The sequence below is a fragment of the Talpa occidentalis genome, unplaced genomic scaffold (genome assembly GCF_014898055.3).
Source record: "Talpa occidentalis isolate TD23 unplaced genomic scaffold, MPIMG_talOcc4v2.1 talOcc4.6, whole genome shotgun sequence".
Taxonomy (NCBI): domain Eukaryota; kingdom Metazoa; phylum Chordata; class Mammalia; order Eulipotyphla; family Talpidae; genus Talpa; species Talpa occidentalis.
The window spans coordinates 49,577,191-49,593,457 of record NW_023604972.1 but is presented as its reverse complement, the minus strand read 5'-3'; the positions used below and the strand labels follow the sequence as shown (position 1 = coordinate 49,593,457).

Here is a 16,267-nt window from a genome sequence, read left to right as displayed (position 1 = left end):
ATATAATACACTATAAGTATTTTTAATGATGATATTGATAGATATACTTAATTTTCACTTGGAAAATATTTTATATCTACATTGGAGGAGTTTGCTGAAAAAGAGCTGCAAATCCTATCATCTCCCTAAAGTTACACATGTGATTTAAAGTAACTTGACACTGGATGTGAAAGGGGGAGATATTTAAAATTATGCTTATTATGTTATTAGTAACATTCAAAAATAATTTTTAAATGCTAACAAGTTTGAATATCTTATATCTAGAACCTACGTTAGCTGACAAAAGCAATGTGGAGCAAAGTGTGCATGATACTGACACTTATCTATTATTATCATATTCTATCACAAAAGAAGTACAAATAAGCTTATGTTTCTCTTAAAAAAGGAAAACAAGAAAGAAAATGACAAACTAAAAATGTATTCAAAATAGTGACTTATATAGGGGGACAAAGAGTAGTGTGGAAAGGAAAGGAGTAAAAATCAGATTTCTTAAAGGAAACTTGTTTTGGAATGACTCTGGAACCATGTAAATATACAAAATTATAAAATGTTATTAAACTTATTTTAAGAGAGCAACGCTTACAAATGAAAAAAAAATCTAACAAGTAAGTAAGTAAGAGGCAAGAGATGTTGGTGGCTCTGTTATATCAAGTAAGAGGCAAGAAAGTATATCAAGTAAGAGGCAAGTAAGAGGCAAGAGATGTTGCTGGCTCTGTTACTATGGTAGCAATGGAGATGATCAGATTCTGGATGTATTTGGAAGGCAAGGCAACAGGATTTTTTGATGGGTTGGATTTGAATGTAAAAGAGACAAAGTCAAGGGTTATAAAGGTTTTAGCCCTGAGAGCTGGAAAGTTGTTATATGGTTTTAGATGTAAATTTGAAATGTTTGCCAGATAGTCATCAGAAATGTGGAATAAGCAGTTGAAGTTCTCAAAAGATGAAAATTAGAGAGGTCTGGCGAGATGGTGGCAGAATGAAGAAGCTGGTCTCATCTCCTCCAGATATTCAACATTAATTGTAATAAAACAAAACCAAAAAACGCTGGAGGGAAAAATGAATGACACTAGCACACACTAGAAGCAAAGGTCCAGTGTATGAACAAATTAATAAACATTCATATCTGATAAAAAAAATAAAACCGCAATGAGATACCATCTCATACCTGTGAAAATGACACATATTAAAAAGACCTCAACTACAAGTGTTAGAGAGAATTCAGAGTAAAAGGAACCCTATTATTGGTTGGAATGAAAACTGGCAGAACCATTACTGAAAGCAATCTGGATTTACCTTAAAATACTAAAAACGGAAGAACCATAAGAACCCACAATCCCATTTTGGGCATGTAGCCAAAGAATATGAAGCCACCGACACAAAAGCCCGTATTTTCCATAACGTGACTGGCAGCATTATCTACAATAGTTAGGACATGGACGCAGCCTAAATGGCTGGATGATTGGGTCAAAAACATGTCATATGGAGTTATCAAATTGCCTTAAGAAAGGATTATATGCAGCCATTAAAAAAAAAAGAAGGGAATTTGAGAGAATTATGTGCAGCAAATTAAGTCACAGTGATAAAAGCAACATTGGACAGTTACATAGCAGACAATTTGATAAGGTAAAACACTTTCAAAAACCAGTTACACTAGTAAATATCCTGAGGGCTCTAAGGCTAAGAGGGAGATGGAGGGAAAAGGACAACAGGAAAGATGTGATAGTGGTGGGAGGAAAAATTGAAATTGGAATATACACTATAGATATACAAATAGTAAGTGCAGAAAGTGAGGAAAATTTCTGTTTTTGAAATCATTCCAGCTAATAAGTGAAAACAAATACTTAATAAATTAATAGCTCTAGGACACTGGCAATGAATATCAATGCCTTCCAGCATGTCAAAAGAAGATATAATCAGAATTTATGCACCATTTAATGAAAAAATACCTGTGTCTTGCTGAGGGCATCAAGCTTCCAGATGCTTGGAATAAGGTGATCCACATTTTGAGTATGTAATCAACAAAAACAGATTATCGGAAACTCTTTATGTGTTTTTTAAACAACAAATAGTAAGGAAAGGAAAGGGAGGATATATACAATAGATTAAAGAGATTCCAAAGACACCAAGTTAAAAAATGGACACAATTGGGCAATTCTTTCTGAGGGTACAAATTTCAGTGCTGAGGCAATGATGAAACAGAGTAAGTGACTGCTATAGAAGTTGGAATGGTGGTTGATTTTGGCTAGAGGGAAAAGCTGTGAGTTGGACAAGAACATAGTGGGGATGGCAGGGCTTTAATTTTTGGGCCTAAATGGCAGTTGGTGGTGGGGATTCCCTTTGTAAAACTTAATAAAGTCATAGATTTACTTGAAGTGATTTTCTGTATTTATTTATTTTTAATATAAAGGTTAAAAAAACCTACTCTTTAAAAAAGCAAGGAAAGAGTCCCCATCTATTTCTTTTACTAGCAAAATGTTTTCCGGAACTGGGTTAGCCCATACCATGCAATGTCCTACTTAAAATGGTACAAAACTATTCTTCATTTTATAAAGCATATTTTCAAGTAGAAATTTCCTCTTATTAATGAGATATTTTGGGTATACCAAAAAATGTAGAGAATAAAATAATAAGAACACTTGTAGACCTACTGTCCAGTTATACTGTTACAGATACAATTACTGCCCCTGGGTATGCTTTCTTAATTTCATTCTCCTTCCTTTTGCAGAGTAACCACTGTCTTAAACTTGGTGTTTATCATTTCCATTCATGGTTTTCTATTTTTACATATAGAAGTTCTTCTTTCTGAGAGTTCAATAAAGAGTATATACAACTAATATTTTTTTTCAAGTCATTATCACTTGAATTTTTAACTGGTGATTGTTAAAAGATAAGACTTTTATGAGAACATACCTTACCTTCCCATTTGAATTATGGTCTTTGGTTCAGCTCTAAGAAGCACTAGTTTAAGCACTCTTGCCGTTGCTTCCTAAAAATAAATTGCCAGTATTTACCTTATAGAAGATTGTAGTGTTTTTCATTATTTTCTCCTAAATTGACCAGAGCTTTGATAGTTTATTAAGAAGCACCTGTTTACAAGGAGAACTAATGGATATTCATAATGCATGGTTAGAGGCAAGTCATCATGAAATAGTCACATAAATCTGAAAGAAAATATTAAAATTACATAAATGTACATATTCTTGGTGTATAGACCTATATACAAATATAGGTAGCATGAGATAAACCGTCTTTACAGTCACATTTTCTATATGGCTTTAAGATTGGGAATGCACTACCTAATCAAATATCTTTTCAATAACTTCTGGTTACTGAAACTATACATAAAATGTTAATGGATTGAAAATATGCAGTTCTTATTCTCTGAATTGTCTAACTAGTATTCTACTTTTTTAATTAAATAATTTTTGGATTAAAATAATTTAAAAAAATTTGCTGCTATTCACAGATCTCTTTCAATAAAGCAAATAGTTGCTAAGCTCTCTTATACCTACTTCTTATAAGGCTCAATTCTTTGGGGGAAAATTGGAAAACATTACAATTATTCAGAATACCTTAAACATAGTTAACTATATGAAATCCCATTAATTTACCTAAGAAGTGTGAGAGTAATCTGACTTATCGAGTAGTCACACCTTTAATTTACTTTTCTATTTTCACAAAATGACCCTTGAAACAAAAGTTTTTGGAGGGGTAAAGTGATGCAAAGTAAAACTTGAAATTATTAGTATTGCCTAAAAAAATCCAGATGGTATTCTTTAGAAAAGGGTTTCCTAAGAAATTTTAAAAAATTAAGGAAATACATAACCTTTCAGATACTGTATTAACAATATTGAACATATTCTTTTAGCTTTCTCCAAGCATCTCTTTTAGAGTATATAAACAATAAAATCATAGCAAAATTTGAAATAAGAAAAAGGAATAGAAAATTTATTTCAAGAAATAATTGCTCAAAAACATCTCAACCTAGGGAATTAACCAGCTACGGAAAGCGGAATTGAGATTTCTCAAAAGACTGAAAATAGAGGGCCTCCCTGGTGGCGTAATGGGTTAAGCACAGTATGTCATAAGGATTATACATCATAATCAAATGGGATTTATTCTAGGGGTGGTTAATATATGGAAATCAATCCATGTGATACATTATATCAACAAAAGTAACTTCACAAAAAGTAAAGATAAATATATGATAATATCAATGGATGCAGATAAAGCATTTGATAAGATTCAACATCTATTTACGATAAAAACTTGAACAAGATGGGAACAAGACACTAGGAAGAAGGCACCTACTTCAATATAATAAAAGTCATATATCACAAACTAGCAGGCAATACAATGCCTGCTCAATGATGAAAAACTGGAAGCTTTTCCTCTTAGGATTGGGAACAATGCAAGAATGTCCATTGTTACCACTATGTTTAATTTATTATTAGAGGATTTAGCTAGAGCAATCAGACAATACACAATAAAAGTTATCCAAATCTGAAAAGAAGTGAAACTCAATATTTTTTCTTTTTCTTTTCCAAAGATTTATTTATTTATGCAAACACAAGCTGGGGTGTAGGCCAGAGGTACAGGGTTGGGGGATGAGAGAATTCACCTGAGATAGAGTGGGGAACAGAACTCACTGAAATAAACTGCTGCGACTCACTGGGGCTCACTGAAATAAACTGCTGAGGGGAGCCCCGGGCGAGAAGGGAGAGGTCTGCTGCTCCATGTGGGCTAGCTCCCTGGCTGGGGATTGCTTCACAGTGCTGAGACTTAACCCCTTGCACGATCAGGGAGGCCCGAAATGGGCAGATTTTAACAACCACCAGACAATATTCAGAAGACCACTAGACACATGAAAAAAATGATCATTGTTGCTTTTAATAAAAGTGGTGCTGGTTAAAACCACAATGAGATATTATCTCACACTTCTAAGGATGGCACATTAAAAACAAAAAAACAACAAGTGCTGGAGAAGACAGAAAGAGGAATCCTATTAATTACATTGTTGGTGGGAGTGTAAAGTGGTGCAACCATTATGGAAAACTATCTGGATTTACCTTTAAAAACTAAAAATGAAATACTACACGACCAAGCAATCCCATTCCTTGACATCTATTCAAAGAATGTGAAACTCTCAACTAAAACAACTATATATTCTACAATGTTTATTGTGGTACTATTTATAATTGTGAAGACATGGAAGTAACCTAAATGGCAACTGAAAAAAAGACCGGATCAAGATGTTGTGTATCCATACTATGGAATACGGCCCAGCTGTAAAGAAAGATGACATGTCAATAATAGAGCAATGGAGGGAATTAATGGAATATGACAAGTCAAAATGACAGATACAGCAATGGAGGGAATTAATGGATATGACAAGTCAAAATGACAGATACTGAACATTTATATAGCAGACAATTCAACAAAGTAAAATCTAGTGGTCATCAATAAACTAAGTGAGATTTCTGAACCTAAGAGGGAGAGTGAGGGAGAAAGGGTTGAAGAGAATATAAAGGATGGTAGTGGCAGAAAAAGAAAAAAAATGAGTTGTCTGGGTCTGTTTCTTCAAAGAATGAAGGGACTGGGAAGGATAATCTCTAGAATCCTGTCTAGCAATAGGACCCCTAAGAACAGCTGATTTGGTCTCATGATTAAGCTTTGTGGATATAAAGCTATAGAACTTAGTCTCCTCCTGGGACTTTTCTTTTTGCCAATTCCTTAAATGCTGTATTCCTCAGGATCCTAACTTTAGTCCTCTTTTAACTTGACACATTTATTCACCTCCATGGACTCCTTTATTTTGATCACTGCTAAATCTACTTCAAAATTAATTTCTCTCTGCAGTTGGGCAAAAACCTAATGTTTTTCTAATGAATATGAAATATTTGTGACATTGGTATTTAACATTGAGGAAAGATATGACAACCCTGTTTCTTCAAGTTCTTTGTCATCCTTTTTCTTTTCCTGGGCAGCTATCTGCATAGAAGTCTTTCCAAACCTTTAATTATTTCCTCCAATTGTATACTGCTCTACCCCTTACATTTCCTTACCTTCCTGCATACTTCATAAAGAGAGGCCATTGAGCTTTTTTTTTTCTTTTTTCCCTGTCAATAAATGAAAAAAATGTTTACTGAAAACCTACTATGTACAGAGATGAAGACAGTCCCTGTCCTGAAGAAGTCTAATGACAGAGACAGAGAAGTAAAGAAGATCCCAATTCAGCCTGGTAAGTAGTTTGATAAAGGGGATACAAATTTCTGGGCATAGAGAACAGTTCTAGGAAGAACTGAGAAAAGTCTCAAAGCTCAGAAGAGGTTATACTGCTAAAGGGTGGAGGAAAGCAGGTGCCAGGAAGGTAGGACAGGAGATTCAAAGTGGGGACCTTAGTGAGACTGGAGCACAGCATGAAGTTCCTGATGGCTGTAGCAGAGGGATATGTAGGGAAGAGGAGATAAACATGGAAAAGCCCTATCAGGGAGAGCCTTGAATGCCAGACTAAGGAAGACGGGTTTTATTCAGAATGCAGTCATGTATACAAAATGATTTTAAGTGGGGGAGTAACACAATCAGGTTTGCTTTTAGGAATAACCATTTGAACCATTTGATGCTGGTTTTGAGAGGGACAAGGCTGAAATCTAGGATATGAGTTGGTGGGCATGTTCAATAATCCTGGTGAGAAGAACTGAGGGTCTAGATGAAGACATGTTTAGAAACAGGGGAAGGATTCGAGATATATTCAGTAGACAGAACTAACTGATAATACCTGGTGACAAATGAACACATGTGAAAGTGAAAAAGAGAAAAAACTTGAAGATGACTCCATTTCAGCTTGAATAGCTCAGTAGAACTACTCAGCAAGATTAGAAATACACCAGGAGGGATCTATTATGAAAGGTAAATATTTTAGTTTGAGACATAAGTTTTAAATTCTATTAGGCAATGTAACTGCATTTAGAGATTATTTTTGAAGTAAATTTGGTAGTGGTCAAAATAAAGGGGTTCATGGATATGAATAAATGTGACAAGTTTTTAACTTGATTGAAGTTAGACTCCTGAGGAACACAAATTTAAAAGGATTGGCAAAGAGGAAAGTCCCATAAGGAGACTAAGTTCTGTATCTCTATATCCAAATCCTTCCTTTCCCCAAAAGAGGGAATGCAAGGCTCACTTCTCTATGGCCACATTGGATTTCATCATCTGTGCTCATTTAGGTCTTTCTCTGCCAATAGCCCCCTCCTCTCTTATATCTTCAATCTCTTCTCCTTCCCATTAGTCTACATATATGTGAAAGCTTTTCCTCTATTAAAAAACGGATCATGTTTCTTCTTTCACCTTATCATTCCCTTTCTAAATTATTTTTTTTTTAAAGATTTATTATTTATTTATTTGTTTGTTTGTTTATACATACAAGCACTGGGTACAGTCAGAAGTGCGGGAAGGTGAGAGAATTCACCAGAGCCGGGAGCAGAGCAGGCAGAAGGACCGAAGTACACTGCTGAGGGGAGCAGCGGGCGGCAGGAGAGGTCTGCGCGCCATGTGGGACCCTCCTTCGGTGGCCAGGGAGCAGCCGGGGATTGAACTGGTGCTGCAGAGGCTGCGGGCAGCTTCGCAACCCAGCGCTCAACCGCTGCGCCACCGGGGAGGCCCTAAATTATTTTTTTTAAAGATTGATTTATTTATGCATATAAGAACTGGGATACAGGCCAGAGGTATGGGGGGTGAGAGGATTCACCAGAGACAGAGAGGGGAACAGAACAGGCAGATTGACTGAAATACACTGCTGAGGGGAGCAGGGTGAGACAGGAGAGGTCTACTGTGCCAAGTGGGTCAGCTCCCTGGCAGGGGATAGAACTTGTGGTTGTGCTGCAGTGGTTGAGGATAGCTTCATAGGTTGTCTTAACCCCTTGAACCACCAGGGAGGCCCCCCTTTCTAAATTTTTTTTATACAAGAACCGGGGTACAGGACAGATGCACAGGAGGTGAGAGGATTCACCAGAGACAGAGAGGGGAACAGAACAGGCAGACTGACTAAATACACTGCTGAGGGGAGCAGCAGGCCAGACAGGAGAGGTCTGCCGTGCCATGTGGGATCTAACTGGCCCTGCAGAGGCTGCAGACAGCTTCACAGTCCCACGCTCGACCGCCTGCGCCACCAGGGGAGACCCTCTAAATTCTTGAATGAGCAGTCTAACTCCTTCCTCATGTCCCATTCACTTGGCCTAAAGCAATCTGGGTTTTGTCTCTACCACTTGTTCCAACAACTAATAGTAAACTCATATATCATCTCCTAATTGTTTAGTTTAATAAACACCTTTTAGATATTGTTAAATTTCTTTGGGGCATGAGACACATGCTTGTAATTTTCTTCTTTTGTCTTTCAGGAAACTACCTCTGTATTCTATTCTTAAACAGTGTCCTACCTTGTGCTCCCCTCCACTACCCTCCTCACTTTCTGTGCTTTTCTATACAATCTTGCCCACTGCTACTATCTTTAACTGTTCGCCATGACTCTCTGAGTTATACCTATTGGGCATTTTTATGACTTAAATGTTTTGAGAATAAGCTCAGGAGTAAGTACACAAACAGACTGGTCATTTCCAATAGGCAACAAAATCCAAACTGTTTCAAACTGTACTTTCTACCCCTGCTTTCCCTCTAACTCCTTCCCCTACATTTCTGCTCTTCTGTGTATAGTTTCTATCTTGCTAAATGCCATCTAAGGAAAAAAATTGACAAATCACCATGTTGTACACCTTAAATTTATATGTCAGTTATACATCAACAAAGTTGGGGCAAAGAAGAAAAAGAACAAAAATTGAGATTTATCCTAGCCACGATCCTGTCCCTTATCGCAAATATTCCGCCAGCCACTAATTTTGAAGGTTTAGTATTTAAGATCTGCCCCCTCATTTCCATCTGCACCGTTCATTGCCAGCATCTGGCCTTTACAGCATCTATACAAACAATAGTAACAATACCGTCCTAACTTGTTCTCTAATACACCTTCCACGTTGTAACCAGACCACACTTTTCAGAAGATGAATTAGGTTTTGCTATTCCTCTATTTATAAATCTTCAAATGTTCCCTGGTTTCTCTAGGATAAGAACTGAATATAGGACAATTCTTTAACCATTTTCTGCTCACTTTTATGACTTCACCTTCAGCCCCTATATAATGTGATTACATGTACTATATACGAGCCACTATGAGGTTAGACAGATTTCCCAAGCACACCCCGTTTGTTCCCTCTGCATGGAGTACCCATTCCTTTTCCTGTGCCAGACTACGAATCTTACAGGGCTTTTAAGTTAAGAACTCTAATCATCACCGCCTCTGTGGTTGTCGAGTGCCTTGGAAGCAACGTCGCTCTACCTCCACTAAAATGCGCTTTAAACTACAGGACAACTTGGACATAAAGGACATAAAGGACATCAAGGGACAAACTCCAGGCAGCGTTTTCTGGCTGCTGCAACCCCCACACCTGTCTCCCGGGATTTTGCAGTTAACACTTGTTTAATAAATGTGCATTAAACTGCACACCAATTCTCCGCGGGGATAGAGAAAAATCTGTTAAGGGCTTCGGGAATTCAACGCGGCTGCACATCATCCTAAATGGGTTGCGTGCAGCACCAACACTGACCGCCGGGTGGCGCACTTGCGGCTCCGCCGTCCACAGCGCGAGGGGCTCCAGCCCGGCATTCGCCGTCCCGCAGGCTCGGCTGCGCGCGTGGGCGTGGCTTCTCGCGCGTGGGCGTGGCTTCTCGCGCAGCGTGGCCCTCCGCGGGGCGGCACCTCACGCCTCCACGGCCCGCTCCCGGCTGCCCCTCAACGTCGCTTCGTGAGGAACAGGTCCCGTGGGCGCCACTTTTGAAAAGCGGAACCTGCCCGGGCGGCCGCGTCGATCCAGGCGTACCTGATAGGAGCCGCCGGTCAGGGCCAGCTCCGCTAGGACCGCTCTTCCGTTAGCAATGCAGCTATAAGTGATCGTCATAGTTGGCGGGTCAGTGACGGAAACGCCCTCGCCCAACTTAACTGCCCGCGACTGCTCCGGCGCCTGGGGCGGGGCTCTGGGGAAGGGCGCCGTCTGCGCAGGCGCAAGGAGCTGCTGATTGGCAGGGAGGGAGGCGGGGCGGATCTGGACTGTGCTGAGTTTGTGGTGAGACCCGAGCGAGGTCTTCGGAAAAACTTGCTTGGGGTGAGTGAAGCCCTTTGTGGTTTTCCTTAAAATTATTTAAGAGCCACTTGCCTTCAAAGTGTTAACCTACCTTGCTCCAGTCACAGTCTTGGAGATGTAAAATATAGACCGCGATTTAAAATAGAATTCAGGGCCTCCCCGGTGGAGCGCTGGGTTGCGAAGCTGCCCGCAGCCTCTGCGGCGCCGGTTCGATCCCCGGCTGCTCCCCGGCCACCGGAGGAGGGTCCCGCATGGCGCGCAGACCTCTCCTGCCGCCCGCTGCTCCCCTCAGCAGTGTACTTCGTCCATCTGCCTGTTCTGCTCTCTGCTCTGACTCTGGTGAATTCTCACGTCCTCCCGTGCTTCTGACTGTACCCAGTGCTTGTGTAATTAAATAAATGAATGAATAAATAAATTCTTTAAAAAAAAGTAGAATTCATCCCTTTCCTCGCAAGCTTTGGTTGAACTCCTACTAAGCGCTAGGTGCCTTAGATTACCAGGTGTGCAAACAGGTACCCCCAGACACGAATAGAGGTTGCAGAAGTTCAAGCAGACAGATGTCAATTTTTTAAAAAATTATTTTATTTATTTATGCATACAAGAGCTGGGGTGTGGGCTAGAGATGCTGGGGTTGAGGGGATTCACCGGAGATAGAGTGGGGAACAGAACGGGCAGACTGACTGACATACACTGCTGAGGGGAGCAGCGAGAGTTAGGAGGGGTCTGCTGCACCATGTGGGTTGCTCCCTGGCGGGAAGGGGATCGAACTCATGCTGCAGAGGTTGCTATTGCTTCAGAGTGCGGTGCTTAACCCCTTGCGCCACCAGGGAGGCCCGACAGATGTCAATCTTAAGTGATACGTATGTGCTATGATGGAAAGGTAATATTGCAGAAGCTGGAATGAGAGACGGCTGGTTCTACTGGGGAGAGGAAGCAAAATCTTCAAAGTCGCTGTCTGACTGAGGATGGGTTGGAATTCTCTCGGTGGGGAGGAAAGATAGGTCTGTCTAAGCAGAGGGAACAGCCACTGTAACGGATTGAAAGTGGCGGGTGGGTTTGGATAACGGCTAGAGAGGAGTGTGGCCGAGGAAAGCTATGTGATGGAGTGGGTGGGAGAGGAGATTGGTAGGGCTGCTACAAAGATGATTATCCTCGACCTTGAGTCTTAAAATTTTTATGTTTAAAAAGTGGAATAGGGCTCCCCCTGGTGGCGCAGCGGTTGAGCGCTGGGCTGCGAAGCTTCCTGCAGCCTCTGCTGCGCCGGTTCGATCCCCGGCCACCGGAGGAGGGTCCCACATGGCGCGCAGACCTCTCCTGCCGCCCGCTGCTCCCCTCAGCAGTGTACTTCGGTCCTTCTGCCTGCTCTGCTCCCCTGCTCTGGCTCGGTGAATTCTCTCACCCTCCCGCGCTTCTGACGGTACCCAGTGCTTGTATAAATAAATAAATCTTAAGAAAAAATAAAATGGAATAAATTTTTATTGCAGTAACATTTGGTTTATAACATTGTATGTGATTTCGGGGAATCAATTCACACCTCTTCGGATGTGTGTCACCCACCACACCGTTCCCAACCACGAGAGCACCTACAGGCTTCAGCAAAGATCCTTGACCCTCTCCTCTCTTTGCTGCCACCTCTCATCACCCTTCCCTTTTCTTAGCCTTAATTCTGCAGTCAGATTTCTAGGGTTTTTGTTTTGTTTTGTCCAGTCCATTGTTTCTTTATGTCCCATATTTGCGTGAAACCATCCAGTATATGCTATTCTTCTGTTTATTTCGCTTTGCATAACCCCCTCTGCTATACCCATGCTATTGCAAATGGCAAGATTTATCTTTTTTATATCTGAGTAGTTGTCCATTCTGTATATATACCATAACTTGTTAATTCATTCACCTTTTGGACATTTGGCTAGCTTGCCTTATGATAACTTGGTTCTTGTAATTAGCTGCAATGAACATAAGAGGGCTTGTATTCCTTTGAATTAATGTCTTTGTATTCTTCAGTTAGATACCTAGGAATGGGTTGCTAGATCATGTGGTCCATCGGTTTTTAATACTTTGAGGAACCTCCATACCACTGTCTATAGGGGCTAGACCAATCTACAATGTATAAGTGTTCCTTTTTCTCCATACCCTCACTAACACTAGTTGCTTCTGCTTTTTAAAATATTTTTTCATGTGGGTCCTTCTCATGGGTGTGAGGTGGTAACTTATGTGCTTTTGATTTGCATTTCTCTGATGATATAGCATTTTTCCTATGCTCTTGGCGGTCTGTATATCTTCTTTGCAGAAGTATCTGTTTAACTCTTCTGTTGTTGCTGAGTTGTACACATTCTTTGCAAATCTTGGATAATAGCCTTTTGAATGTATGATGTAAATGCAAATATTTTCTCTGGAGAAAAGACAAACTTTTTAAATTAAAAATTTTCATTAGCAAGGCATTGTGGTATAGTAGAATGCAGTCAGACAAATTTGGATTCAAAAGTAGGTGTTTTGCCTACTTTTGTGCCCTTGTTTTAACCTCATCTTTATGAGACTCAGTTTTCAGTTTATAAAATGGGAAATTGTCAAATTTAAATTAAGTAATTATGCAGAATGCTTAGCATGCAACACATGCACAGTTGTAATCCTTATTGTTATAAATACATTTATGAGGATTACTTTCTTGATACCAATAATATCCTTTAAAGGAGAAACAATCGATGTCCTTCGTGGGCCCGGCAGGAGATGAAGACAGGTAGTCAATTGAGTTTGTTTTAACTCAGTGCAATCAAATTGGATTTGACAAACAGGCAGCAAAACTGGTCTGGACTGTGGCTCCTGAGAAAGATGCCTTGTTAAATCATGTATTCTCCTATAGAAAGGAAATCTTGAATCAATGTGTCTTATCACCTTAGCTGTAATGGCACATGTTACAGGTGGAACATCTGAATTAAAAGCTGGGGTCACATTACTTATATGTGGAAAAATGAAAAAATGATAATTTCAAAGTAATGTTTTGGTGTATTTTTGCTTACAGTAAAAATAAGTCGAATAAACTTGGCCACATTGCTGTGCTACTTAGTGAATAGTGAAGCTGAAAGTGATTGGGCAATGAAAGCCTTAGTTTTAATGACAACAAGCATATGATTGTTGGAGAGGTGTATTTGTGGGAGCTCCCCCATCTCTGTCTCACCTTGTCATATGAAAACAGTCCCGTGAGGCAGGTGTGGTGAGTTCCCTTTGTGCAATCCACTAACCCAAGCCCATAGCCATGTAAAATTTGAGCCCCACTTTACCTGATATCTGAGGCCAATCTTTTCAACACCAGGTTTCCTCAGTTAACTCAGGATTTCCCCTTCCCTTCTTTCTATGTGGGGGGTGTGTGTGTGTGTGTGTATCTTTGGGGAGGGGAAGAACTTGTGTGAATCTTGGTCTTCATCTCTCTAAAGTGACATCTGCTGCAGTGTTTGTTTTCTTCCTGTCTGTAGTCATCAGTTCACGTACTGCACTTGGAACGTGAAGTTCCCCTCTAGCATTCTGGTTCTCTCTCAGCCACTTTGTGGCTCTCTTGGGGCAAAGAAAACTTCTCCCTCCTCCTTCATGCCATTCTGAGGCATCTCAAGCTTCTGGCCAACACACCAAGCTGCCAATCCTCCTGTCGTTCCGTTACCTTGTTAATCTCCTGGGAGGAGCTCTTGGGCTTCACTTCACTGGGAAGTAAGCTGTTGCATCCCCAGTTTATTGAGAATCTTTTCATCACCACACTCAATTACCCTTCATCTTCCAGCAGGGCTGCTATCTAATTGGATTGCTTTTTGAGGACTCCGCCCTTCTCCAGTGGGTAGAAATTCTAGCAAGTCTAGGTGGGGCACCTCTTGTCACCCTAGGCATCTTCCCTAATTATCACCACAGTGTTGGCTTCTGCTGTCCCAAATCTTTTCTTTCCAAATATGCCCTCTTTCCCTGCTTTTTCACCTGCCATTCTGCATCCTCCATTTTTTGTTCTCTATTTTTATGTTAAAAGAATAACAGAATAAAAACCACAACAGGTAATATGAAACATCACAGGTATTTCCATCTTTTTCTTGATAGTTTAATAGGACCTTGAGGATGGAGTGGAAAGAGTGTTGATAAGCTGGATTCCTGTGAAGGAGAAACATGGGGCATTTCACTGTTGATGGTTTCTTTTTTTTTTTAGAAATTCTGTATATTTATTTATTTATTTATCTATTTTTTAGAGGCATGTTTTATTTATTTATTTGTTCGTTTGTTTTGTTTATACAAGCACTGGGTACAGTCAGAAGCGCAGGAGGGTGAGAGAATTCACCAGAGCCAGAGCGGGGAGCAGAGCAGGCAGAAGGACCGAAGTACACTGCTGAGGGGAGCAGCGGGCGCCAGGAGAGGTCTGCGCGCCATGTGGGACCCTCCTCTGGTGGCCGGGGAGCAGCCGGGGATCGAACCGGCGCTGCAGAGGCTGCGGGCAGCTTTGCAACCCAGCGCTCAACCGCTGCGCCACCGGGGAGGCCCTGCTGGTTTCTTTTAAAACAAGCTTTTGGACTTAAAAACTACGCCGTGACAGCTGAATACAGAACTGAAGCACCAAGATGGGGAGGGGGTAAGGAAAAGCAAGAGCAAAGAGGGTACAAAATACAGTGGACTGTGTTGGAGGACTATAGGTGAATTGGTGGTGGGTATACTACGGTTGCAATACCTGATAGGGGTATCCAAATATTACCTTAATTAATGTTAATTAATTAAAAAAAACCATTGGATCTCATGATTACTTTCATCTATTAGTGAAAAAATGGTCACTGTTTTTTAGAGATTATTTTCTCAAAAGGAAAAGTCAGTAATTTCTGAATCATTTAATTTCTTGTATCACTGGGGAGTTTGTAAGCATTCCACAAGCTGGAGACGTTCATGCACTTACTAATTTAGGACACTTCTTATCAAGTATTGAAGTTCTTCTGTAAAGAGTACTCTTCTACTTGTCCTTCAAAATGGAAATGTTTTTGTAATTTTTTTCTTGTGGTGTGTTACTTTGTCGAAATTCAAACACTACAGTTGTAGAAGTCTATTTTTACCACCCCATAAGAATAACCATTATGATAATCTAATTTATATTTGCCTTTTCTTTTTTATGTACTTTAATGTTTAACATTGATGAATACATTCAATCATATTTTGCTGAAATCTGTTTTTTGTTTTTTTTTCTAAATATGTTCTCTTTGGGCCTCCCTGGTGGCACAGCAGGTTGAGTGCAGCACTGTGAAGCTGTCTGCAGCCACTGCAGTGCCAGTTCAATCCCCACTGGCTGTGGAGATACCCACGTGGCGTGGCAGACCTCTCCTGTCTTGCCCGTTGCACCCCTTAGCAGTGTACTTCGTCAGTCTGCCTGTTCTGTTCCCTGCTCTGTCTCTGGTGAATCCTCTCACCCCCCTGCACATCTGACCTGTACCCCGGTTCTTGGATAAATAAATCAATCTCCCTGGCCAGCCTGGGATAGAACTCTTGCTGCAGAGGCTGCAGATGGCCCCACAGTGTGGTGCTTAACTTAACCCTTGCGCCACCAGGGAGGCCCTAATGCTAAAATCTTTAATTCGCCTGGAATTTGTTTTTGTGTCTTCTGTGGGATAGTAATTTGTGTTTTCCCAAAGGTATGGCTGGTTGTTTCATACCACTTATTGACTCCTCCACTAATATGAAATACCACTTTTACCAAACACTAAATTGCCACTTGAATACTGGTAAGTAGATTTTAGAGTTTATTTGTAAGCAGTCTCTGTGCTGATATCACAATAATTCAATAACTGTAAATTTAATTGCTTTAAAATTAACAAATTAGAGAGAATGAATATATTTATAATATTGAATCCTCCCATTTAGGTACCTGGGTTGCCTTTTTTTTCATTCTGGATTATATATTTCTGTGAAATTTCTGTCAGTTTCTTCATAATAACTTGATAAATTCTGGAATTGCTTGGCTGTTCTTGTTTTGTTTTTTTTTTTTTTAAAGATTTATTTATTTATTTATTTATACAAGCACTGGGTACAGTCAGAAGCACGGGAGGGTGAGAGAATTCACCAGAGCCAGAGCA

The 16,267-nt window shown here is 40.3% G+C and overlaps 1 protein-coding gene and 1 long non-coding RNA gene across 10 annotated transcripts in view; one reads left to right on the top strand and one right to left on the bottom strand.

Annotated features, from left to right (window-relative positions):
- LOC119261337 (uncharacterized) overlaps positions 1–10,086 on the bottom strand; it is a 90,135-nt gene extending 80,049 nt beyond the window's left edge. For 7 of the 9 annotated variants that reach the window (XR_008549359.1, XR_008549358.1, XR_008549357.1 and 4 more), the window contains exons 1-2: positions 9,930–10,086; positions 2,916–2,986 (exon numbers count right to left, since the gene is read on the bottom strand). Coding sequence is in view for 5 of the 9 variants with exons in the window: in XM_037530599.1 (XP_037386496.1) it covers positions 2,916–2,986; positions 9,930–10,007 (149 nt within the window). In the remaining 4 variants the exon portion in view is untranslated. Of the gene's footprint in view, positions 1–2,910; positions 2,987–6,065; positions 6,110–9,929 lie in introns of those variants that run through there. The other 2 variants (XR_008549361.1, XM_037530600.2) reach the window with 2 other exon arrangements.
- The window catches only part of LOC119261338 (uncharacterized), a 65,330-nt gene continuing 58,864 nt past the window's right edge, over positions 9,802–16,267 (top strand). Inside the window, exon 1 of the long non-coding RNA XR_005128979.2 lies at positions 9,802–10,211. This is a non-coding gene — a long non-coding RNA (uncharacterized LOC119261338). The remainder of the gene's footprint in view (positions 10,212–16,267) is intronic.